Source organism: Trichechus manatus, unplaced genomic scaffold, assembly GCF_000243295.1.
Source record: "Trichechus manatus latirostris isolate Lorelei unplaced genomic scaffold, TriManLat1.0 scaffold00036, whole genome shotgun sequence".
Lineage (NCBI taxonomy): Eukaryota > Metazoa > Chordata > Mammalia > Sirenia > Trichechidae > Trichechus > Trichechus manatus.
The window spans coordinates 11,936,110-11,963,609 of NW_004443972.1; the positions used below are offsets into that span (position 1 = coordinate 11,936,110).

At 37.5% G+C, this 27,500-nt stretch overlaps 1 protein-coding gene across 7 annotated transcripts in view; it reads left to right on the forward strand.

Moving 5' to 3' along the window:
• Nucleotides 1-26,604, forward strand: part of GPD2 (glycerol-3-phosphate dehydrogenase 2) — a 180,968-nt gene extending 154,364 nt beyond the window's left edge. For all 7 annotated transcript variants that reach the window (XM_023730411.1, XM_023730408.1, XM_023730410.1 and 4 more), the window contains 8 exons: nt 5,579-5,713; nt 5,963-6,138; nt 6,696-6,827; nt 8,126-8,284; nt 18,906-19,018; nt 19,106-19,184; nt 19,371-19,469; nt 22,357-26,604. In XM_023730411.1, coding sequence (XP_023586179.1) covers nt 5,579-5,713; nt 5,963-6,138; nt 6,696-6,827; nt 8,126-8,284; nt 18,906-19,018; nt 19,106-19,184; nt 19,371-19,469; nt 22,357-22,482 — 1,019 coding nt within the window. In that variant the 3' untranslated portion in view covers nt 22,483-26,604. The remainder of the gene's footprint in view (nt 1-5,578; nt 5,714-5,962; nt 6,139-6,695; nt 6,828-8,125; nt 8,285-18,905; nt 19,019-19,105; nt 19,185-19,370; nt 19,470-22,356) is intronic.
• The last annotated feature ends 896 nt before the right edge of the window (nt 26,605-27,500 follow it).

The following is a 27,500-nucleotide window of genomic DNA, read 5'->3' on the forward strand; positions in this document are numbered from 1 at the left end:
TCCAACTTTATTCTTCTTCTTCAGTAGTGCTTTACTTATTCGGGGCTTCTTCCCTTTCCATATAAAGTTAATGATTAGTTTTTCCATTTTTGTGAATTTGAGTTTTGTTCTACATTTTTCTCCCACTCTGTCCAGGACCCTCTATTGTGATCCCTGTCAGAGCAGTTGGTGGTGGTGGTAGCCGAGCACTATCTCGTTCTTCTGGGCTCAGGCTTGTGGAGGCTTTGGTTCGTGTGGTCCATTAGTCCTTTGGACTAATACTCTCCCTGTATCTTTGGTTTTCTTCATTCTCCTTTGCTCCAAACATGATGGAACAATAGATGTATCTTAGATGGTCACTCACAAGCTTTTAAGATCCCATACGCTACTCACCAAAGTGGGATGTAGAACATTTCCTTTATGAACTATTTTATGCCAGCTGACCTAGATGTCCCCAGAGACCATGGGCCCCAGCTCTCAGACCCAGTAACTCGGTCCCTCAAGGTGTTTGGATGTATCTAGGAAGCTTCTATGACTTTGCATTGCTCAATTTGTGCTGCCTTCCCCATATTGTGTGTTGTCTTTCCCTTCACCAAAGTTTACTTGTCCACTATTTAGTTAGTGATTTCTCCTCCGCACCCCTTCACTGTACTCGTAACCATCAAAGATTGTTTTTTTTCTGTGTGTAAACCTTTTCTTGGGTTTTTATAATAGTGGTCCCATACAATATTTGTCCTTTTGTGAGTGATTTATTTCACTCAGGATAATGCCCTCCAGATTCTTCCATGTTGTGAGATGTCCTGTGGATTCATCATTGTTCTTTATCGTTGTGTAGTATTCCATCTTGTTTATGTACCATAATTTATTTATCCATTCCTCTGTGGATGGGCACTTTTAAGTTGCTGTTGTGAATAATGCTGCAGTGAACATGGGTGTGCATATGTCTATTTGTGTGACGGCTCTTATCTCCTTAGGATATATTCCTAGGAGTGGTATTGCTGGATCTTACAGTATTTCCATTTCTAGCTTTTTAAGGAGGCACCATATTATTTTCCATAGTGGTTGTACCATTTTACATTCCCACCAGTAGTGCATAAGAGTCTTCCAGTCTTCTCCCCTCAGTCTCTCCAACATTTGTTATTTTCTGTTTTTTTTTTTTTATTTGTGTCAGTAATGTTGGGGTGAGATGATTTCTCCTTGTAGTTTTGATTTGCATTTCTCTGATGGCTAATGATTGTGAACATTTCCTTATGTGTCCATTAGCCACCTCAGTGTCTTCATTGGTGAAGTGTCTGTTCATTTCTTTTGCCCATTTTTTAATTGGATTATTTGTTTTTTTGCTGTTGAGGTGTTGAAGTATTCTGTAGATTTTAGGGGTTAGACCCTTGTCGGATATGTCATAGCCAAAATTTTTTTCCCAGTCTTTAAGTTCTCTTTTTACTCTTTTGGTGAAGTCTTTTGATGAGCATAAGTGTTTAGTTTGTAGGAGGTCCCAGTTACCTAGTTTATCTTCTCGTGTTTATGAATTGTTAGTTGTGGTTTGTATTGTATTTGTGCTATGTATTAGGGCTCCTAGCATTGTCTCTATTTTTTCTTCCATGATCTTCATTGTTTTAGGTTTTGATCCATTTTGAGTTAGGTTTTGTGTATGATGTGAGGTGTGGATCCTGTTTCATTTTTTTCACAGGTGGACCTCCAGTTTTTCCAGTACATTTGTTAAAGGGACTGTCTTTTCCCCATTTAATGGTCTTTGTTCCTTTGTCAAAGATCAACTGACCATAGGTGGGTGGATTTACATCTGGGTTCTAAATTCTGTTCCATTGGTGTATGTGTCTGTCATTGTATCAGTATCAGGCTGTTTTGACTACCGTGGGTGTATAACAGGTTCTAAGATCAGGTTTTGTGAGGCCTCCTACTTAGTTGTTTTTCTTCAGTAATGCTTTGCTTATCTGAGGCCTCTTTCCGTATAAAGTTGGTGGTTAGTTTTTCCATCTCATTAAAGAATGCTGTTGGTATTTGGATTGGGATTGCATTATATCTGTAAATCACTTTGGATAGGATTGATATTTTCCCAGTGTTGAATCTTCCTATCCATGAGCATGTTTTTCCATTTATGTAGGTCTCTCTTGATTTCTTGCAATAGTGTTTTGTAGTTTTCTTTGTATAGATCTTTTACGTCTATGGTTAGCTTTATTCTTAAGTATTTTATCTTTTCAGGGGTCATTATAAATGGCATCGTTTTCCTGATTTTCTTTTTGAAGTTCTGATTTTTGTATGTTTGTGTTGTATTCTGCTGCTCTGCTTAATCTTTCTATTAGTTCCAGTAGTTTTCTTGTGGAATCTTTGAGGTTCTCTATGTGTAGGATAACATCGTCTGCAATAGGGATAGTTTTACTTCGTTCTTTCCAATTTGGATGGCTTTATTTCTTTTTCTTGCCTTATTGCTCTAGCTAGGACTTCCAGCAAAATGTTAAACTGGAGTGGTGATAAAGGGCATCCTTGTCTTGTTTCCATTCTCAGGGGGAGTGCTTTCATTCTCTCTCTATTGAGAATGGTGTTGGCCGTTGGTTTTGTATAGATGCCCTTGTTGTTGTTGTTGTTGTTGTTTTTTAAAGATTAAAACACTTTGCATTCTTTGTATTGAGTCAAGTTCTACAAGACTTCTGTTGAATTATGTGAAGGTGGAATTAACCCCTACTCCGTGGAAGACATCAGGATTAAACATATGTAAGAGAATGTACAGAGAAGTAGATCTAGGAATGGAATCCCAGTTTTGAGACTCCTTCATGGGTGCCAATCACTTAACGAGACTAAGAAGTCTCATACCTTTCTTTCATTTACAGTGTTTGGATATGGGTTTGATTAAACACCCCCATAGAGCAGTGTCATGGATTGAATTGTGTCCCCAAAAATATCTGTCAACTTGTCTAGGTCATGATTCCCAGTATTGTAGGATTGTCTACCATTTTATCTTCTGATGTGATTTCCCTATGTGTTGTAAATGCTGTCACTATCATGTAATAAGATGGATTAGTGGCAGTTATATTGATGAGGTCTACAAGATTGGGTAGTGTCTTAAGCCAGTCTCTTTTGAGATATAAAAGAGAGAAGTGAGTAGAGAGATATGGGGACCTCATACCACCAAGAAAGCAACACCGGGAGCAGAGCGCATCCCTTGGATCTGAGATTCCTGTGCAGAGAAGCTTCCAGACCAAGGGAAGACTGATGCATCACAAGGACCTTCCTCCAGAGCCAACAAAGAAAGCCTTCCCGTGGAGCTGATGCCCTGAATTTGGACTTGTAACCTACTAGACTGTGAGGGAATAAATTTCTCTTTGTTGAAGCTATCCGCTTGTGATATTTCTGTTATAGCAGCACTAGATAACTAAGACAAGTGGTATAGGTACTTCTTCTTTCAGATTACAGCCCTGTTAGGGTGTAGCCCTTAGCAGCTATATTAAAATGTGTCAGATTTACCTTAGTTGAATTTATCTTTTCCAGAAATTTGTTTTTCATTGGAGATCAAGATGGAGGGAATATCTGTCATCAAACAAACATAACTTGTTTACAGGGTCTTTTCTCTGCACTTGGTCAGGCACATTTTAGGACTATTCATTCGTTACAAGGAGTCTTTATGACCACTTACACGAAGAGTCTGCTAGATAGATAGCTAAATACTTTTCAGGGACTGCTGTATATAGATTTACAGGATGTTCAGTGTATAAAGGGATATGGCCAAATTTGAGTGGGAGCAGAAATCTGGCTGCCCTCTGCTTACAAAACTATTCCCTGTATGGGACTTACTAATTCAAGCTAAGGCATAGTAATGGGCTGGTAGATGTCCTGATACTTCTGTATTGTATGTAAAATATTTCCTTAATTGTCTGTCCCATGCTTGGAGACTTGAATTGTATTAGTTCATCCTTGCGACTTGATGTTTTCAAGACCATATACAGTTCATCAGTATGGGAGTTCCTGGGTGACAAAAATGGTTAAGCACTTGGCTATTAACTGAAAGGTTGGCAGTTGGAATGTACCCAGAGGTGCCTTGGAAGAAAGGCCTGGCTCTCTGCTTCTGAAAGGTCACAGCTATGAAAAGTCTATGGAGCACAGTTTTACTCTGAAGTGCTTGGGGTCACCATGAATCAGAATAGACTTGTTGGGAACTGGCTTTTTTTTTTTTTTTAAATGGGTAATGGTTGGTAGTAAGAGAGAGAAGGAAATCACACATGACCTCAAGTCATGGCTGAAGCAAAAGTGTACTTCCTTCTCTGTTACCCAGGTGTGTATTAACAGATTCACCAAGGTAGGTGTAGTAGGTCAGGTAGCCATTCCCCTTCCTTGTGGTTTACTTTGTTAGGCAGCTTCTGGATTGATGCACGTGGTCAGCTCCCTGATGTGGAGAGGAAAGGAGCCAAACCATCTTTGAAGCTGATTTGAATGAAGAACCCTGAGCCTTGTTCTACACCAATACTAGAATCACAGCCAGGCTGTTTTCCTTAGCCATTTTTTAGGCCAGTAATGACTGCTGTTCAGCAGTTGCCTAACTATTCTATTATAAACTTCATAAATTCTTGGTATAGTTGGGTAATTGTATTTTGGCAATGATAGTAAGGACAGTTTGCGTGGCATCTTAACATGAGTATTGAAAGAACTTCCACCTGATGTTCCACAAGCACTGTGTATCTACTCGGAGGAGGCAGCTACCTGCTTTGTGGCAGTTATAAAGATAAACCAAAAGCCAAACCAATTCCATCTCATAGCGACCCTACAGAACAGAGTAGGACTGCCCCATAGGGTTTCCAAGGAGTGACTGTTGGATTCCAACTGCCCACCTTTTGGTCAGCATCTGTAGCTCTTAACCACTGTGCCACCAGGGCTCTGCTATAAAGATAGTGGGATAAAAGCAGAAAGATAGAGTATGGAAATTGTCAACAGGTGAGAGAGCATAAATTTTGTCGGTAAGAACACGGACTTTAGCATCAGCGAGAACTGGGTCCTGACCCTGCTTCACCATTTATAAGATGTGTGCCTTGGGCAAGTTGGTTAAATTTTTCAATCTGTTTTCTCCTCTGTACAGTGAGACTAACAATAACTGATATTATGAGGTTTTGTGAGATTAAATGAGATGAGTTATATATGTCAGGTGCCTGCTGTAACTTTAATAAGAAGCTGGTATTATTGATAAGGGGAGATGATGTCCTGATACTGCCTTGTTTAATTTAATAAGGATCTTTGTCTTCTCTGAGATAGCAAGATATATTCTAGCAGGAAACTTAACAAGTCATAAAACTATTAGTTTTTGTTCTGTTTCTGTCTTTTCTTTCTTTCTTTGCTCTTTTTAACCTGTTTCCAGGTTACCCTAGCTGGAGAATTGCTATCACTTGTGTCTTTTGCTTTCTTTTTAGTATTTGTCAGTGTTTTTCAAGCTCTTTGCTTTTTTTATGGAGGTTATCGTTGGAACAAAAGAATTCATGATACGTTTTTCTTGCCGTTATCCACTCCCTTAATTCTTACGTAAAAGGATTTTCCTCGCTTTTAAAGTGTATACTCACATGTCCTCTTTCTGAACTCTGTCTTTTACATTGATCCTTACCAGTGAGAAGAGGGGATGTTCTGGCAGCGTGGAGTGGTATTCGCCCTCTTGTTACAGACCCCAAATCTGCAGATACGCAGTCAATCTCCCGAAATCACGTTGTTGATGTCAGTGACAGTGGCCTTATCACTATAGCAGGTATGGGATGATAAACCGTTATTTGAAATTGCTTTAGATACGGGCGTCAGTTAAATTGTCACACGCAAATCTGTTTTGACTCTAATGAGTAGAGATATTTTTTTCAATGATTTCTAAGACTTACACATTACTTTGCCTTATTTGTTATAAAAACAGATGGATTTTGTTATTAAGAAGTTTATACATGGTTAATTAAAAAAAGAATAAGAGGGGGATGACCTAATGAATTATTTATTAACTTATTTTTAGGTGGAAAGTGGACAACTTATCGATCCATGGCCGAAGATACTGTAGATGCTGCTGTCAAGGTTCACAGTTTGAAAGCAGGACCAAGCAGAACAGTTGGGCTTTTCCTCCAAGGGGGTAAAGACTGGAGCCCTACCCTCTACATTAGGCTTGTCCAGGATTATGGACTTGAAAGTGAGGTGGGTTTGCATTGCCACGTTGTCTTTTTTTTTTTTAACCTAATTTTATTATTGCTAACTTCAGAAGCAGCAGCTGTGAGGCCTCCCTGATAAGAGTTCCTTTTGCTGTGTATGTTTCTATCGGCATACTGTGGAATTGAACTAAAACAAAAAAAAGAGGGATGATCTTACTTCCTTTTAGTTGCCTAAAAAGCAATGTACATTTTAGTTTCTATTAGAAAACGTAGAGTTTAGTTGGTTTGTTTCTAACAACCATGCCAAATTCTTTCTGTCTCAAACCTAAGGCAGGTCATTCCTCAGACGTGATGTTGGGAGCAGAATGAAGCTGAAGCTTCATCAGTCATTGATAAGTGATACATGTGTAGTCGAGTTAGTGCTGGCCTAAGCATTTGAAGCCCTGGTGATTTCCTCCCATAAGATCAAAATCTAATGCCTTCTTAGAGCTGTTAGTTACAGGCTCTGAGAAAACTGACAAGATAAACATACACATTTTTTGCTTTGTGTCTAGAAGGTGTGGATATTCGAAGTACCTACCTAATGCAGTTTTATTTCCCTAGGTGGCACAACATCTTGCCGCCACGTATGGGGACAAGGCTTTTGAGGTGGCCAAAATGGCAAGTGTGACTGGAAAAAGGTGGCCCATTGTTGGAGTGCGTCTTGTGTCAGAATTTCCATATATTGAAGCTGAGGTATGTGAGTAGCCACGTGTCAGTTTCCTGTCTGTCAGGGGAAACCATTCATCTATTTCTTTTTCATCATCTTTAAAAATTATACATAGCTAAGGTTTAATGTACTTAAAACACGGAATGTCCAGAACAGATCTTTTTATTTACAAAATTTTAATTTTGAAGTACGTTTGATAGTAGCAATAATAATAATAATAGAAAATATGGATTTATTTCTCCTCTGTGAGTTTCCCCAAGTCTTATTAATTCACCGTTGTTTGTTCCTTGTTTGAACTTGTAGCCCTTCTTGTTTGTACCAACTCGTGTACTGCCTGATAACATATCTTGATTTGACACTTTTCAACAAGGTTTCAATTTGTGAAAACAGGGATCATGTTTTATATTCATTTATCATTCACTGTGGCTTAAAATAGGTCCCTAGGTAGCACAGTTAAGCGCTTGACTACTAACCTAACAGTTGGCAATTTGAACCCATTAGCAGCACTGCAGAAGAAAGACCTGGCAATCTGCTTCTGTAAAGATTACAGCCAAGAAAACTATGAAACAGTTCTACTCAGTAACACATGGGGTCGCCATGAGTCGGGATAGACTCCATGGCAATGAGTTTTATTTTGTTTTGCTGCTTTAAAAAAATGGGTGTCCGGTAAGCCTTTGTTTGTTGTTTGAATTCTGGTTACTCTAAGACAGAAAACTTTGTGTAGCCTAAGAGATGAGGCTATAACTTTTTTATAGTTGTCCTTTGCCTATTCCGCTATGTAAATTAGCATCTATATTATGTATAAGGAATGCCTGGGTGGTGCAAATGGTTAAGTGCTTGACTGCTGTATGAAAGGTTGGAGGTTGTATCCACCCAGAAGCACCTTGGAAGAAAAGCCTGGTGATCTCCTTCCAAAAAATCAGCCATTGAAAACCCTATGGAGCACGATTCTACTCTGACACACAATAGGTTGCCGTGAGTCAGTGTCAACTCAGTGGCAATTGGTTATTATGTGTAAGCAAAGAGGTAAGGGATTACTGTGGATGGCAATGAGAAGTGATGCAGTTTGCATGTTTACACCAGATTTTATTCAGAAAGAAAGCATTGACTGTTGTCCAGTTTATCCCATTTCCCAAGCATCCTTTGGCAGGTGGTTGGAGGACTTGTGTGCTGCCATTCTTTGTCTCATGCCTGCAGGATAACCAGAGAGTATAAAGAAAAAGTGCTGCCTTTCAGAAGCATGAATTCATTTTTTTTCAGTGAAACTTTATTTCCTGTTTTAAGAAAGGTCTTAAACTAATAATTTTCTTTAATTCCAATGCAGGTGAAATATGGGGTTAAGGAGTATGCCTGCACTGCTGTGGATATGATTTCGCGTCGCACTCGACTCGCCTTTCTAAATGTCCAGGCAGCAGAGGAAGCCCTGCCTAGGATTGTTGAACTGATGGGCAGAGAACTGAATTGGAGTGATCGTAAGAAAGAGGTATTGTAAAGAAGGTTTTAAAACCACAGTTCCCAATATAAGCATGTTAACCTATTAGTAGAGACTAGCATTCTGTTCTTTCCTTACTTTAAAAAATATGAAGTTCACATAACAGAAGATGAACAAAAGTGAAGTGAACAGTTCAGTGGCATTTAGTACATTTATCACCATCTCATTTTTTTTAAATGATTAACTTGTTTTACATCAGTTATTGAATCATCGGGTGACAGTTGCAAAAAATGATTTTAGAGTGCCAAGGAAGATTTTAGGAACACTTTGGAGCAACTTCATAGTTACTCCAGACATTCTTCTTAGCATTACCCCATCAGAACAATGTGTAATTAAGTTTGTTTTTTACTATTCATTATTAAAGCCGTGATAATTTAAGGTAAACAATAATGTATTGAAAACACATCCACTGATGCTGTCACCAGTTCTTTTATTTTTTAATTTTATTGTGGTAAAATACATATAACAAAAAGTTTGCCATGTAACCGTTTTTAAGTGTACAATTCAGTGATGTTAATTACATTCACAATGTTGTGCTACCATCACCACTATCCATTTTCAAATGTTTGTCATCACCGACCCCTGCGGCAAAAACTCCCCATTCCCCCTCCCCCACAGCCTTGGTAATCACTAGTAAACTTTTGTCTCTATGCATTGGCCTATTCTAGATATTTTGTATAAATGAGATCATACAATATTTGTCCTTTGTGCCTAATCTAGCATATTTTCAAGGTTCCTTCATGTAGCATGGGTCAGAAATTCATTTCCCTTTAAAGCTGAGTAATATTCCATTGTATGTATATACCACATTTTGTTTATCCATTCAGCTGTTGATGGACACTTGGATTGTTTCCACATTTTGGCTCTTGCGAGAACACTGGTATACATCTATCTGTGTAAGCCCCTGCTTTCAAGTCTCTTCCGTGTATACACCTAGGTTGGCCAGCATATTTTTTGATGATGGCCTTAGATTTCTTGCCAATTTCTGTGTATATGTATGTTTTTAATATTGCTAGGCCTTAGGAAAGTGGAAAAGATTCTTATATTTAATACCAAAGTTTAGTTGTTACTGAAAACATTCCTTACAGGAAAGTACTCTCAAATTCATGGTTATAATGCATGAAAAAAAAAGATAATGTTGATTGTGGGTAGAATGTTTTTTGGTTTTCATTGAAAGCACTCTCAGGATGTAGTCTACGGTGAGATTCACCTTCCTGCTCATTTGCCTTTGGTAGGAAATAGTGGTTCACTGCCTGATCACCAAGTGCCCATTCAGTTGTGTCATTTTAGATTTTATATCGATAGCTAATCAAAGAGAAAGCCAAGTGATGTTCAAATACTTATATATACAGGCCTGGTCTTGTTGTAATAAATTGAGGATCTTCATGTTTTTTAATTAAGCCAAATATAGATACATGGAGAGGCTTAAGAAGCATTTCATACATTCTTTCAAAAATTACTGTCCATACTCATTGGGTTCAATTCCTTTCTCCCTAGTCTTCCCTGAAGCCATTCTAGTTGGGTTTTCTCGAAACCAATTTGCTGTAGTAGATCCTATCAAGCTCACCAATAACCTCTACCATTGCTCAATTTAACTGTCAGTCTTCATTTTACTCAGCCAGTTAACAACACTTGATACGGTTGGTTCCTCCTTCCTTCTTGAGTGACTTTCTTACTTTCTGGAAGACCACCTCTCTTGAGTCTTTCCTACCTTCTGTCACTGTCACTCCTGCAAACGTCTCTGTGTCATAAATAGCAGTTCCACCCTTTGGTTGCTCAAGCCTAAACCTTAGTATCTTACTTGATACACACTTTATATCTAAATTTATCGGCAAACTGTATCATATTTATTTTCAAATAATAGTTTGAATCAACCCTTTCTTAGCACTTTTAGTTACTATCACCCTGATGGAGGCTACCATCATGTCTCACATAGAGTATTATACTCAATTCCCTCTCCCTAACCAGCATCCCTGTTTTAGCAACTTCAGTGATTCTATCACAGCATATGTGAGATCATTGGACATGTCAGTCTGAAATTCAGAGGGGAGGTCTAGACTGAAGTTATAAACTTGAGAGTTGATAGTTAAGCCATCAGACAGGATGAGATCATGTAGGGAGTTAGTGTGGTTAGATAACGAAAGTGGTCCAAAGGCTGAGCCCTAGTCACTCCAAAGTCTAGAAGTTGGGGAGATAAGAACAATTAAGGAGAATGAGAAAGTAATAGCTTGTGAGGTTGGAGGAGGGGAAGAAGACTCAAGAGGGAGTAGTGTCTCAGAAGATAAAGAAGAAAGTATTTCAAGAAGGAAGTGACTGTCATATCATATGCTACTGATAGGTTTAGTAAGATGAGGACTGATAATTCACAACTCTTCTGCTAAAAAACCCTCTTTTTCACTCAAAATAAAGCCAGAGTCATCATGGTGGTTGTAATGCCCTCCATGATGTGGCCCCTCACCACCTCTCTAACCTCACCCCTTCCTCCTTCCCTTTCATTCATTCCTCTCCAACTCACAAGTTGAGTCATTTTTCCTTATTTAAGCCCTGCTGATCCCTGTGCCAGGGGCCCTGGTGGCATAGTGGTTAAGAGCTATGGCTGCTAACCAAACAGTTAGCAGAAAAATTTTCTTTAGTGCATAATAATTTGCGACCTTTAAAATGCTTATGTGCAATGTCATTTTCCAAGAGGATTGTATAGTGGGAATTTATTTGGAGACAGAAACAAACTCTCATTTTGTGGTGGAGGGTTTAGAGTAACTGCTCCTTAAGACCAAAATCCCTCCAACTCTGAATCTACCAGCTGCTCCTTGGAAACCCCATGGGGCAGCTCTACCCTGTCCTATAGGGTCACTATGAGTTGGAATCAACTCGATGGCAAGGGATTTTGGTTTTGGATCCCTCTGCCTGGAACGTTTTTCCCTTGATAATCCTCATGGCTACTTTCTCACTTCCTACTAGTCTCTGCTTCAGGGATACTATCCTTATCTAGCTGTATAAAAGAGTAACCCCGCCATCTGAATGGCATTTTCTGTCCCTTTCCTTGCTTTATTTTTCTCCATGGCATCTATAACCACTGACATACTATATATTTACTTGTTTAATTATTTATTGTCTGCCTCTCCTCCCAGGTGTCTAGTAATTTTAATGTAAAGGATATAGATGGTGATAATCACTGATCAAAAGGAGTTCCTTTATCCTGACCACAACTCTGTCAAGGATTAATTTTACCTGCATTTTATAGTTGAGGAAACAGGCTTGGAGAAGAAGTACCTGTTGGCATTCACATAACTGGTAAATTGGCCCCAGTAAACTGTGACTGAATTTAGATAGTCTGGTCCCAGAGCATACACATTCTCCACCTTTCCTTGTTACCTCTGCCTTAGCAGTGCTGGTTTGTAGTTCTTCCACATTCGGCTTTTGGCTTAATCAGCTAAAGCTATATACAGACATAACACAAGAATAAAACTTACTCCTGTGCTACTGCCAATTATTTTTCCCATATAAAGGATTGTGGATTCTGTGTTCCTCTAAAAATTATGGTTGGAATGATTTGAATATGCAGGAACATATTTTGTGCCAGGAATTTAGGCTGTGGGAGGTAGTAAGGAGGGAGAAAATTCTGTAAACTGGTTGTATTCAGCCCTCCTGGGGAAACTAGATTTAACTTCAATTCAAATTTTATAAACAGATTTATGTGCTAGGGTTCTTCTCCCATTCTCTTCCACAAAGTAAAAGAAATAAAAGGCCTACAGTTATTACTCAGTATCTGAGACATAGGAGTATTAATGAGAACTGTGGACAGTCTAGAGAGAACAAAGGAGAGGGAGAGAAAAAAAATTAAAAGGTTAGAAAGTTGAACTTCTGAGATAAGATTAAAAGCATTGGGATTAGTTAACCTGCAAAAGTGAAAGAGGAACGAGGTGATAAATAAACTCTGTGTAGATGAATTGTGGTTGTTTTAGCAGTCAGTGCTTAATGAGTGACTTGTATACTGAGCATCGTGCCATATATTTTCGGAGTATAATAAACAACTCATCGTTTCAAGAATCTTGAAATCTGATGGGGTTATAATACCTACATACCTCACAGAAATGTGTATATTTTCTAAAATTTAGAGAGAAGGGTTTAGAGTAACTGCTACTTAAGACTGAAATCTAACCAGCTCTGAAGAACTGATTGGGGTGGAAGGCAATATCTGGAGGAGTTGGGGATTGACGGAGGAGTTGTGGGGCATTTAGAGAAAATAACATTGCCAAGTTGTGTTCCATAGGCTATTAATTAATGTAAGTGAAAAGCTAACTCCATGGTCAAAAGAGTTTGGGAAATTCTGAGTTAAACAAATGAAAATTTTTCTTTAGTGCATAGTGATTTGGGGCTTTTAAATGCTTATGTGCAATGTCAGTTTCCAATAGGATTATATAGGGGGAGCTTATTTGGAGACAGAAACAAACTTTCCCTGTTTGTGGGGAAGGGGGACTAATATCACGACATATTTTGGGAAATCCTGCCATAGGTTGGGGTAACATTCAGAGAAAAGGTAAATTTCACTGAGAGACTTTAGAGAGAAGACCAGTCAAAATAGATTGAGAGAGTCTCACAAAAAGACATTGCTTAAGAATTGATTCCAATGAAGAGGAAAAAGAGGAAGCAAGTGAAGAAATGCGGTGACTTTGGACAAAGCAAGCTGATAAACACCACAATTTAAACTGTTGGAAGATAAGTGCTTAACAGTGAAAGGAGACCTAGGGATAATATGGATGTATGTGAATAGCATCCAGCATTGGCTGAGTGTTGCAAAAGTAAAAAAGAAAAAAGCTAAGGACACCAGAAAGAACTTCTAAAATTTAAAAGGAATGCAAGTAAAGCCTAACTTGCTCATTGCTTAAGGTACCAGGCATACTATTACTGAATGCTGGAGAAAAAAGAGAACTGCTCAACTCATAGTTTAATACATTTTTTGTTTAGTCAAGGGGAATGTTTCTCCATGAGGAAAGAATAAAATAAATATTAGTAAGAGAGAATAGACACTCAAATAAGAGGCTGCTATAAATGAGTTTGTATGCCAGCCCAGAAAAATTAAAACTCAGGGTACTCAGAGAATTCGCCGATGGGATTATCTGACTACTGTTGATCTTTAAAATATTCTGGCAAATAGGAACGGGGACAGACAGAAGGTGGGCAAGGTAGCACCAATTTTCAAAAAGGGAGGGGAGAGATAAGTATAGTCTGTAACCTATAAATCAGTGGTCTTGACATAGATCTTGGGTGATTTTCTAGATTTTGGCATTTTGTGTGTTTTATCAGCATTTAGCAAGAAGTAATGACCACTGGTTAAGCGCTTGACTGCTAGCCAAAAGATTGGTGGTTCAAACCACCCAGAGGCACCTCAGAAGACAGGCCTGGAGATTTGCTCCTTGAAAACCCTATGGAGCAGTTCTGCTCTGCACACATGGGGTCACCATGAGTTGGAATCCACTCGATGACATCTAACAACAGTGATCACTGGAAGCTAGTACAGAATCACTTGGGAAAAATCATTGTATACCTCCCATTTCTTTTTTAAATAAAATAATGAGAGTTTTAAATCAAGGGAATGTTATAGACATAATGTATTTGATGCCATAAAGCATTTTATTAAGCACTGTGTGATATCTTTGTAAAATTGGTGAATTTGTAACCAGTCAAATGATCATTGCTGGCTCCAGAAGAGGTCTCTAGTAGCAGCTCATAAGGACTCTATCCTTGTTCTTGAACTAGTTTACCTTGGTTCAAAGGCTTAGATAATAATGTTGCATTGTTGGTTTACCAACAACAAGAAACTGGAGGGAGAGTGAATTTTTGATGACAAATTGAAACAACTGGTGAAATTTCATTAGGTATAATTTAATAAACGACAAACGTTGCATTAGGTAGAAAAACAACTTCATCCATTCAAGATAGATTTGACAAGGCTTAACAGCAGCACATGTGAAAAAGAAATAGGTTTTAGTTAACTGTAAGTACATTGCAGTTAAGAGTGGACCATAAAAAAACAAAAACCATTGCCATTGAGTCAATTTCAACTCATAGTGACCCTGTAGGATAGAGTAGAACCGTCCTAGAGGGTTTTCAAGGCTGTAATCTTTATGGAAGCAGATGACCACATCTTTCTCCCATGGAGCAGTTGGTGGATGTGAACAGCAGACCTTTTGGTTAGCAGCTGAGCTGCTTAACCACTGTGACACCAGGACTCTTTCAGTGGACCAAACCCATTGCTGTCAAGTCGATTCCAACTCATAGCAACCCTATAGGACAGAGTAGAACTGCCCCATAGGGTTTCTAAGGCATGGCTGGTGGATTCCAACTGCTGACCTTTTCGTTAACAGCCAAGCTCTTAACCACCGTGCCACCAGGGCTCTGAGTGGACCATAACCCGTTGCTGTCAAGTCAATTCCAACTCATAGCAACCATATATAGGACAGAGTAGAACTGCCCCATAGAGTTTCCAGGGAGCAGCTGGTGGATTCGAACTGCCGACCTTTTGGTTAGTAGCCATAGAAGCTCTTAACCACTGCATCACCAGGGCTCCATTGCTGCCCCCAAATCCAACTGCAATCTTAAACTGCATTAATAGAAATCATATACCTAGATTGATGAAGCTGATAGTTATCCCTCTCTAGGTACTTTTTAGATCTCTGTTGGGGTATTGTGTTTTATTCTGATAATTTTATTTTAAGACAAACCAGTTGTGGTCTGGAAGAAATTAGCCAGCATGATGTAGGGATTTGAAATCATGACTTATGCAGAGAACACTGTATGGTGGAAAGAACATAATATCTTTAAATATTTGTTGTGTTGTGATACAGAAAAAAAAACTCAAAACAACACTATCCTTGCTCTACTGTGGGAGGATTTTGCTGATCCCAAACAAATCGGAGGAATTGCAAGGAAGTAGACTTAATCTCCCAGGTAAAACTTTTTAACAATTGGAGCCATCTATTTATGGTCTCCTTTCAGTGATACTGTTATCTTCCCTATCACTAAAATTCTTTAGCCAGAGGCCTCAGGCTAAGATTTTTGGAATGTTGTAAAGGAAATGTGAAATTAGGGAGGTATGTTGGGTGATCACTAGGGAAAAATTCTTTCCAGTTTTGAAATTCTATGATTCCTTGCTTGATGTAGGTGGATAAATTATATAAGCAGTGAAGGGACATGAATCTAGGAAAAGATTGTTCTTGAAAGGACGTATTGGGGATAACATTGTCCGGGAGATGAATTTTGAACCAGTTTTGTAGAAAATGGCAGGGTAAAATTGGTGGATCACAAAAATGACTTATTTAATATACAGGCAGTCCCCAGGTTATGAACATCTGACTTACAGACAACTCATACTTAAGAACTGACTGCCATGTTGTTGTTAGGTGCTGTTGAGTCAGTTCTGACTCATAGCAACCCTATGTAGAACAGAATGAAACACTGCCCAGTCCTGTGCCATTGCTATGTTTGAACCCATTGTTGCAGCCACTGTGCCAATCTGTCTTGTCAAGCATCTTCCTCTTTTTTGCTCCTCCTGTACCTTACCAAGCATGATGTTCTTCTTCAGGGACTGGCCCCTCCTGATAACATGTCCACAATACGTAAAACAAAGTCTCACTATCCTTGCTTCCAAGGAGCACTCTGGCTGTATTTCTTCCAAGACAGGCTTGTTTGTTCTTCTGGCAGTATATTCAATATTCTTCGCCAACCATAATTCAGAGGCATCAATTCTTCTTCAGTCTTATTTATTCATTGTCCAGCTTTCACATGCATACCAGGCAGTTGAAAATATCATGGCTTGGGTCAGTCACACTTTAGTCATCAAAGTGATATCTTTGCTTTTCAACACTTTAAAAAGAGATCTTTTGCAGCAGTTTTGTCCAGTGCAATATATCGTTTAATTTCTTGACTGCTCCTTCCATGGACAAGACTGCCATAAAGCCTATTATATTAAAATTTTGAGTTAAATACAGTGGTTTGTAATAATGAACACACATAGTACTTTGTGATGCTCATGAAAACATTGTGCGGTTTGGAAGTGTTTCTTTAGTATTTAATATGCATGAAAAGATGAAATATATACTATATACTAAGACAAACATTTTACTAACTGATGCTAAATACAAACTGTATGTACCTGTTCCAATTTACCTACAAATTTGACTTAAAGCCAGACTTAGGAAAGGATCTTGTTTGTAACCCGAGCACTGCCTGTATAGCAAATGATACATTTCCTTTAGTCAAGAGAGGAATCTTCCAGATTTCCTTGGTAACTTTATAGGTAGGTTATTTTACACACACACCCATTATCTTTTTTTTTTTTTGATTGGGAGAATTGTTTAGGATTGCCAAGGTTTTTTCTTGCTATGTAAGAACATTAAGGAAGAAGGTTTTCTCATCTGTTTCCTAAGAGAAAGGAAAATAGGAAGGGAAAAATAGCAGGGAAAGAAAAGATTTGTCTTCCCAAGAAAATGGAGTAAACCTTTTATGGTTCTTGGGACAGAATGTGCCCACAGACATTTTCAGGCTCTCAGGTTTCTTGGGAGGCTACTTTTCCCACTAAAAGTATCTGCAGCCCTCCAGCAGGGGCTTGTGTAACAGTGAAAAATGAAAGAATCTTTGGTGAAAATTCACAATGGTAGAAGGCTTAGATTTGAGGCAGTGCATCCACAAAGTGTGATTTGGTGAAACTTTTGTCTCTTCTGGCTTTTGTACAGCTGGATAATCCTTGTACGCATATTTATGGCTTCCTGTGTGATAGTTCGGGAGCCCTGGTGGGGTTTGTGTGTGTATGCCCGTTTATCATGTTTTGAAAACAAATGTAATAAAATGGAAGGTGCCACCCTCCAAAGATCCTTGGGACAAATGGAGGCCACTAATATGGCACCAGACTACTGCCAACGTTTTGTGGGAAAATGTATGCCCACATGATATTTCTCAAAATCCGTACCCAACCAAAAATTTGAACACATTCAATTATTAAGCATGCCTGCCATTACTGAAAACATATAGTATCAAAAAAAAATTTTTAAGGGAAGGTAATAGGGTCTTGAAAGGGGTAAGAAGACATCACTAACGTGAGAAAATACGTATGTGGGCATTGCGTGCAATTGCATGTGACGTTGTTTAATTTTTCTCATTTCACTCAGCACTAGCATTGTTCTACAGACCAAAATTTGGGAACTACTAAGTCAGTAAGGGAGTCGCTGAGTGGTGCAAACTGTAACGCACTCGGCTGCTAACTGAAAGATTGGCAGTTCTAGTCCACCCAGAAAAGCTCCTTGGAAGAAGGACAGATGATCTAGTTCTGAAAAATCAGCCACTGAAAACCCTATGGAGCACCGTTCTACTCTGACAGAGTAGACGTCAGCTGATTTTTTTTTTGGGGGGGTTTTAAGTTAGTAGGGTCCTTTGATGGGCAGTCTGAATAATTGGAGACTTGTATTAGTCAGCTTTTGATAGGTTATGTTGTATAACAGGCAACTTCAGAGTCTCCTTGGCTTACCCCAGCCAACATTTACTTAGCACTTACAGTACACAAAGGCTGCAGGTTAGCTGCTGTTGCTCTTCTCCAGGTGGAAGTTTGGCTTCAGGACTCATCTGGGACATGTGCTTCTCATGTCATAGGAGCAAGAGAGGCTAAGAAAAGCTGTGCAGTTGTTTTTAAAGCTTTTACTCGTATATCATATTCACTGAAGTTCCATTGGCCAATGTGAGTCACATGGACAAGCTCACATCAATGGAATTGAAAAGTATTCTTCTCCCATATGGGGGAAGAAAGAGAGATAGTTGTATGGAGTCATTTTGGAGGTTCTTAGATAGAAGAGTGACATGATAAAAACTAAGAAAGGTCGTGTTAGCAGCGATAATATCAACTGACATGGGACACTGAAAGCAGGAAGAGTTAACTATTCAGGATAGCTTCTTCCCATGATTCTGTAACTTCCACCCAGCTGTCAGAATCCCAGTGACAGAATTTCATACTAGCTAATCCCATGACGTCAGCCCATTGTATGTTACTTCACAGTACTTGCTCAAGTCCTAGATGTCTTCATTTTATCTCCTTAATTGCTTTTTTTATCACCAAACCACAAGATTGGCCCTGTAGATTTGCTGTCAAAATTATGGAAGAATACTCAGTAATAAAAAGAAATAAAATACTAATACGTGCAGCAACATGGATGAATCCCAGAATCATTATGCTAAGTGAAAGCAGTCTTTGAAACACAGACGTACTTCCTATATGAACCCTTTTAATTAAAATTCTAAAAAAGGCAAAACTCTGGTGACAGGAAGCAAATCAATAGTTACCTGGGGCTGGAGGTCAGGGAAAGGGATTGACTACAAATTGACATGAGGAAGCTTTTTAGGGTGATGGAAGTTACCTATATCTTGACTGTGGTAGAGTGCACACCTAAAATAGGTGAATTTCCACATATATAAATTATACTTCAAGCTGAGAAAAAAAATCAGAAAAATTGTGGTCAGAAAAGTGAGGGTCGGTTTTTGGTTTTTTTTGAAGATCAAAGAAAAGGGAGAGAGAAAATAGTTGATAATTCTTTCCATAATCTTTGAACTTTACGTGTGTCTGTTTTAGGAAGAACTTGAAACAGCTAGGAAGTTTCTATATTATGAAATGGGCTATAAATCTCGATCAGAACAACTAACAGATCGCTCTGAAATTAGCCTACTGCCTTCAGACGTTGACAGGTATTTTTAATACATTTCCACGTCTCTCTCTCTTTTTTCCTTCTCCTGTGTAAGTATATTTTCCTGTTAATCAATGTTGTGTTCCAGGTACACGAAGAGATTTCATAAGTTTGATGCAGATCAAAAAGGCTTTATTACCATCGTTGATGTTCAGCGTGTATTAGAGGTAATATTTTTTTGGTTCGGCATCAGTTTTAAATAGCAGAGTAGTGTAATGATGATAGTATATAATTTTTTTCTTATCTAATACTTTCTATATGTAATATATATTTTTAAAATTTTAGTAAGATTAATAAAAGGACATGCTTAATGTTTAATTAGACCTCATGATTCTTCTTTGCTTTTCGTTTAGAGTATCAACGTCCAAATGGATGAAAATACATTACATGAAATTCTGAATGAAGTAGATTTGAATAAAAATGGACAGGTTGAACTTAATGAATTCTTGCAGGTGAGTTGTGATGGAAAGAAACAAACATGTTTCCTTTTGTCTTTTGGTTGTCATAATAAATGGATGTTCAAGTGTGGGTTTTTAAGTCCACACAGTTGTCAGTTCATTCTGAAAAAAGGAGAAAGCTTGAAGCCAGCAAAGGCTGATATGTCTGTACTCTAAGATAAGGCTCTACTTCGTGCATTTTCTTTTTCTTTGTTTTTATAAGGAACATTCTGTTGTGTTGGGCAATTTAGATTAAACCCAAGTTAATTATGGCTGAAAAGGCTGAGTAAGAAGCATGCTTTTTAAAGAAGTATGCCTTGGAATATCACTGTTGGGCCATTCTCTACCCAACTTCAAAAGAAGCAACACAATATTCCCAGTGTGGAAGGTAATTTTTTTATGGAGGAACTTGAAGAAAATCATATTTGTATTAATTTGAAAATCATATTTATTTGAGAATTTGATTACTAGATTCTTACACTGTAAAGAACCTGAAAAGCAAAAGGAAGTACACTGTATTCTGGAGTTAGACCATGTAATTCAAACATCTTCATTTCCAATTTTCAACTTATTCAAGGATCAGTTGTTTAATCTTTGTACCATTGAAGGAAATGTTATGTTACTTTAATTTCAAATTGGATGCTACACATTATTCCTTGAAAGTTCCTTAAAAGAAATAAAACAAACGCATACAAACATTATTTGTTTCTGTCCATATGACTGATCGTATGAAGAATGTATTGGTTATCAAGTAGCCAGGTTCCTGGGTGAGTATTTCAAATGAATGCCAGGTCTTGCTTGCACCATGGCAGTGATGAATGCTGAACAGGAAATAAATGAATGCTGGGATTTTGGTCAATGTCAGCCCTTTCTTCACTGTGTCAAGGTAAACAAACAAGATCAAGGCAAAGGAAATGGTAATTGTCTCTCTGGAGATGAGCTGCAGATAAGAGCATTGTTGAATCTAAATGCAGAAAATTTTCACAGGTTGTGTCGAGCATTACAAAAAAGAATGTTTGGTTCTTTAGCTCACTGTTTAACTAAATGCACATTTTAAATTGAGTTTAAAATTTATGCTTGGGAATTAGAAATCATTTAATACATTTTTGTGTGTAGCTTTCTGGAGAATGTTTTATTGTTTTTGGAATTTAGAAAACTTTTCTTCAGAGAAATGGCTATGCTTCATTTCAAGGGTATTGTAAATAAATAGCTGTATTTAGGGTTGAAAGACCTGGGGTTTTAGAAACAATAAGAATCTAATTTAATGTATATACTACGTGACTTGGGTTTTTAGTAATTTTTTTGAGTGCAGTGGAGTTAAACACATAGAAGTTAAACTGTTTACAGATGTTCTTGTAGAAGTTTTTAATAATTGACTATTATGCAATTCAGAGTGAGAGGGACTGTTGACGCTTCTACGAAAATACACAGAGTGCAATTTTCAACTTAAAAAATGCTGATCATGTTTCTTATAAAATATGTTTACACCCAAATACTATTTTTTTTCTTGTAATATGGTTTCTGGATACTTTTAATGTTAAAGAAACTGAGTTTTTAGAGATTGGTACGTCATATATTGTTTATACTTAACGAAAAAAGCTCGAGTTCTATCAGTTTTGTTAGTTCTGATAAACTTTGAAGGTCTTCGTGGAATCTGAGGCCAAACAATAAATAAATTGTTCTGTCTTTAGATGTCAGCATCCCTTATTGTTACACCATCCTTCATGAGATGTAAAGTATGTTTTCAGTGGGGTTTTTCTTTGGGGGGGATAATAAAATATTTTCCTTTTCTTAAGACTAAGAGCTTATGTCTGTCCGTTAAACATCTTTTTGAATACAGATTTGGCCTTTCAGTAATCCTCATGGAAGGATCACTATATATATTCCATGGTTACATTACTGCATTTTAGGCTTGGGCTTTAATGACACTTTTCCAGAGAGAGGTCCATCTCTAACAAGCAATAGCTTGTGAAACAGCTTTTAATAAGGTCATGAGATTCTGATTCGGCCCTTTAGCAGATGCCTCTAACTCTCATTCAGAGCATTTTTAAATGTGTCTCGTTGGACTGAAAACTGTAACCCCAAACATATTTTGAAAATTTTATATACACTTTTCTGGTGAAGAGCTAAATCAGTTCTTTTCAAGATAAACAAATATTAAAAAAAGATTGGGGGAAGTGAGATATTAAGGAAAGCAGATAGTTAAAACCACATCAACTTGAAAAGGAAAAAAAAAATACCCCATGCTCATAATTCCAAAGTTGCCTACCAGATTAAAGGCCTTTGCCCACTGACTGCATGTAATTTCAAAACTAATTCTGATTTTATCCATTGGATAAAAATGAATTAGCTAAAATCTGGGCTGTGGAGTACTTTTAATTCTTAAGGTAGATCTCTGGGTCCGTTTTCAAGGACTTAAATGTAAATTACTTTAAAAAGTCTTTAAGGAATTTGGATTTAGGAGACTTGAAGTTGTCAAGTACAGTAATACTAAAAATGGATAGTTAAAGATAGGTCATGGTTTGTCTTTGTTCAATCCCAGAGATTCCTTTTTTTAAGATTTTTAAATGGAATTAAAGATTCAATATTTGAGTTGCTCAAAAAAAAAAGTGTGCCCTTGAGCACATTAAAGGGCAAAAAGTGATACACTAGATTTGCTTTTAAAATGCAGCCTGATTTGCTAGATAGGTGTCTTTTTTTTTTTTGGCAGCAGCAGCGGTGAAATATCTGCCCCCCCCCCCTTTTTTTTAACAAATATTGTTATTTGAGCTGTAGCACCTGCTATGGTTTTTGATGGAGCACTTAATTACCTCTTCCTGCTGCAATGGTAACCATTAAAATGCCACAAAGACGGGAATAAGCCGCCCTGCCTTCTGAATCTGTTGCATATTTTCTCTTTAAGCTGATGAGTGCCATTCAAAAAGGAAGAGTGTCTGGAAGCCGGCTTGCTATACTAATGAAAACTGCAGAAGAGAACCTTGACAGAAGAGTTGTGATTCCAGTGGACCGTAGTTGTGGAGGATTGTGAGTCTGAGCAGTAAATCCACAGCCAACAAATGTAGGAACAACAGATCACCATGTAACAACCAGAGATGGCTTATACCACTCCAAGATAGTGGATATGGATAGCTGCCTTTTTTAACACTGAGGAACATTCCAAAGCTTTAGGACACTGGTGTGTGCCCTTTATTTGTATTTGTCATTCACTCTAGCTTCCAAAATTTGTATTTTATCTTTTTTCTCATTTTCAGTGTGCACTGATTTCATGTTTTACATCCATCTTGTGACCTGTTAGACTGGTCATACTCCTTTGTTTGTTTATTCACATACTCTAAATCAGTTCTAGAGGCAGAATATTTTGGCAGAAATTGGGAGAAGAAGCTGGAAAGATTTCATGCACAAAGCTCTGGATGTGTTAAGCTTGTAGGTAGAATTTGTTCTTAAAAGAAGTGGAGTGGGAAGTGACCCCTATTGAAATGATAGTGTTTCTGGAGATTTCTCCACCCGTTCTTCCTCTAGCTTGTCTGCCTTCCTCATCGAAATAATATTTCACAATATTATATCTAGAGTATGACTGGCAAAACTGGAGAGGGAAGAAAAGTTTAGATCTGGTTACAGGAGCTCATCACACAGAGAAGCTCTGAAAGCTTCCAGAATCACAGGTATAAGATAAGGATAGCACTGACATTTGCTGGGAGTTACAGTGATAGTTTCATCTCAGCAGTTCTATTTTTTTTTTTTTTTCTTCCCCAGTCACTGTTGGTTTTCTCTGACTCTTATTTTTGCCAGGAACATCCTTGTTTTTCTAATTTAAAACCAGCATTTAACTGGCAGGTTGGATGTAATGACATGAGACCAGATTTCTCAAATCTTTACAGTAGTAGTAAATTTAAGGGTTAGAAAAAGTGCTTATATATCCACCTATATGATAACACAATTTTCAATGCGCAAATCCTAGTTTTTGGAGCATGTGGTATTGTCAAATATAGCCTATTTTGGTTAGTTGATTGCATCATTTTTTAGGTGTTTGCAAACAAATGTAAAAGAAGACAGAAATAGATTTTAGTTAATTTTATTTGTAATTATGTACAAAAAGGCACAACACTGCATTATTCAAGTTTATTTTGGTTGCTTAAAGTTTTTTTTGCCTTTTGCCCTCAATGGAAAAACTTCTCAATCAACCAAAACTAAACATAAAAACACAGCACACACGCGTGCACACACACACAGCAGTCTGCATTGAATTTAACAAGTAATGAATTGAATTTAAAGACACATTTGGAATGCTTTTGCTATATTTTGGTGGCATTTTAACTAGGGTCATCCAAATATTCATTGTGCTTCCTCTTGTGAAGTTAACTACCTACCACTTTAGTTTACTTAAGATCAGGTTCTGTATATCATAAGAAATGTAACACTTTATTTCATGGCAGATTTTCATTGTGCAGACTTGAGGTCTTAGTTTTTAAACAGGTACATAAAACACTTTCGTGCTGTCATTTCTATTTGTGTCAGCATTGTAGAATATCTGTATGCCTCACCCAAGTGGATCACGAGCCTGTAAGTCACAATATAAACACTGGAGGTTCACTTACTTAAGCCCTTACCCTCATCCCCAGCTGAAACAAACAGAAACCGCAGGGAAAGACAGCGTCTTAACTCATTTTACTTTTAAGTGGAGTTTAGATACTTGCCACTTCTTAAAGAAACACCAGAAACAGCGAGTGATGCTCCCAGGTATCACTGTGAACTGTTTATTTCAAGGTGTGAATGTTTTACACTGGTCTTCGTTTGCGCACGCTTTGCTGTGAGTAAAGTTCCTTTAAGGGCAAAGAAAAGCACATTTTTCTTCTTTTGAGCATATCTGCATTTGCCTAAAATCTGCTTAATTCTAAAGCATACACTCCTTCACCAATCCCAGAGACCTGTCTTGGAAGTGAACTGGTTCCAAGCCTTTACTGTGAATAAAGCATCCCGGCATTTTAGTGTAAGTTCTTAATTAAGCCTTTACAGCATCTTTACCTGATTTAAGAAGAGAGAAAAAGAAATAGGGGAGTAAGCCCATTCAAAACTCATCCCAAGCATAAAGTAATGATTTTTTTTCCCTTTTCATATAAATGTGATATTAGATGACTTGGAGTGGGGGTGGGGTGCACAGGGATTGTCTTTTGTCATCAAGTGATTTATTTCAAGAGCCTTTAAGGGGATTCAGGTGAAGGAACCCCCATTTGTGGTGGAGAGTTGGAAATACTCCTTGAAATAGCCCCCTTCACAGTCATAATAATAGTGATAATGCTGGATTATTTCCCAAGCCAAGACTGTCTGCCTCATATCCGTCATGCTGTTTGCAATATTCTTATTCTCAATCAATTTATACTGAGTGTAACTTTAAGATTTCTACTGTCAAATGCATGCTCCTTATTCTTCTTTAGTTTCTGGCTTTGTTTTGTCTGTTTCACAATATGTAGCTTCCTCTTTTGTACAACAACAAAAATTTCCTTCTGACTTTTACTAAGTATAAGTAAGGGTGATCATTGATTTTATTTCCCTCTTTTTTATGTACTTGTAAAGATTTTTGGCATACGAATGTGATAATGTTGAAGTTGATGAAGTTATTATAACTTGCACTGTTTTGCATTCTATCAATCCTTTTTAGGGAGTGAAAAAAGCCCTACTGTGTTTTTAATGAGCATCAAATATAAGCCCAGTACTGGAGTGGATACACTGCATGTTTTCACATGTGGCACTTTTATGTTTTGTGTTGGGTCATTGTTCTAGATTGGACTGTTAAATGCTATGTTTGAGGCTGGGTTGTCATTTTTATAACTGTCTCAGTGTTTTATTGCCATTATTTATTACTTTTGATATACAGAATGAGCTGCATGCATTTATAGAGCAATAAGAGGATGTATTTAATGTGCCTTGTTTTTACCGAATAAGAACTGAAAGCATGAATCAATAAAACTGATTAAAATGGTCCATTTGCTGGCATTTTGATGTTACATGCAGTCAGAGAAATAACTGATTAGTGTTGAAGTTTAAAAAAAAAAGTTTGAAAATATTTTGACAAACTGTAAGCTTAATGACACACATTAATTCTCTTAGCTTGGAATTTTGTAATTTTAATCTCAAAAGGGGATTCTCTGCATAGACAGATGTAATTTTATGAGACTGCCACAATTATTTGTATTAATTTGTTGCTGGAGCCTTTAGGGCATGACTTCTGTATTTGTGCAATCCTATTCTAAAATTACATTTGTCTGGTACAACTCTGTTGGATCCTTTTTCTTCTTCTTTCTTTCCTTTTTTTTTTTTTTTTGGTCAACCAGAGCCTTTCAGCCTAAGCATTACCAGGCACACTGATGAATTTTATCATAACTAAAATCAATAGGAATGAATGGGAAAGATTACATAATCCATTTTGATCATCTTACATGTCAAGTTAGTGCAGAGTTGCCAAGTGTTGATAAATGCTCTAACAGAAAAAATGCTATATATTTTCATTGTCAGTAAATCAGTAAAGCTGTTATCAGTCTTAACACAAATTTTATAATGCCCATGTTATTTTATAGGTTTTAATTTACACACATACAGGGAGCATGTTCTCCATTTGTGGTTAAGATGTGCTGCCTCCTGGTTGTGTATGCTCAAAGACATACGTGAGCTTCTGAAGGTGCTTTGAAATTGTATAGAATCCCCAAAGCGATGGCTCCCAGACAGACTTGTAGCAATGAACTGTTTGTTCCAGGCCTGGAAAAAATATATATAGTAGCTCCAAACATTTCCATTGATGTAGCTTATCAAATTTTATAGGACTTTAAAATTTGTCAACATAAAATTTGTCAAAATACATTGCTCCCAGTTTTCAAAATGTAGAAAATTTATGGTAATCAAAGAAAGGGAAATATGATAGAAACATTGATATGTTGCAGTCTGTGTCAACACTGCATTATCACTGGTGTCAGATTTCACCTGATGACATTTGACTTATGAAGGAAGAAAACAGCAGAAGTTTTAAACTGATGTGACATCTTTCTAATGAGAGAATTTCTGTATAGGGGGCGGAGATGATGAGCCTTTTGTACCTGTACTTTATGTCTTAGGTCTCTAATTAGCTACCTAACTTGTGAAATAAATGCACATAATATGATGAATATGAGCCGTGATGATTCCAAAGATAATCTTGCAGGTCCTGGGTTTATGAAGGTTGTGAGCCCTTTTCCAAAATCAGTAAACATCTTTTATTTTGTTAAATACTTGACCTAGAAAAATCAGATTCATTTGATCTAAGCAAAATAGCACTTCAGCAAAATTATCAGGGCCATCTTCATTCTCCACATTTGGCATTGAATTGCATTGCTGAGCAAACCCTGCCTTGGGATCCCTGTTAAGACTTTCCTGTTTTTACATTGGGGTTGCTTGAGTCTAGGTGTGAGACGAAGGTTAAGGCATTTTTCCTGTACTTGTAGGAATATGCCATGTTCAGTGAAAGGTATAAGAACATTGAATCTCAGTACCTAACTTCGATAGTAGAGCATGGCATGTGCTAGAACCGGCTCCACCATCTTCTGAGCCCACCAAGCCCACTATTTTGTGTCTTAAGCAGAGAACTTCTGCTTTCATTCTCCAGGTACAGCAACTCCTTTAGAATCTGGGTTCATTGTTCTTCTTCATCGACTGCTACCTTTTCCTTAGGATGGCATGTCAGGGAGTTGGGAGGTGTAAAATATATATATGTATATAAATATATATATGTATTTCCCTTTGGACCAGGTACCTAAAAAAGAATAGTTTTAGTTGAAAAGAATCTTAAATTGGGGCTGCTTTTTCATAGGCTTAGGATTTCTTTATTTGTTTCAGCCATAGACTGTAAAACTAGTTTAAACTTCTTTCTGATTTTGTTTTTTAAATCCATTTCAGGCCTATCTGATTTTGCTTAAAAAGCTCGCTTATTCTGTTTGTTGGAGGGATTTAAAGGTAATGAGCTCAACCACCATATCACTTTCCTTTAACCTGATGTTAAGCCCTCTTTTAAGCAAGCAGTGC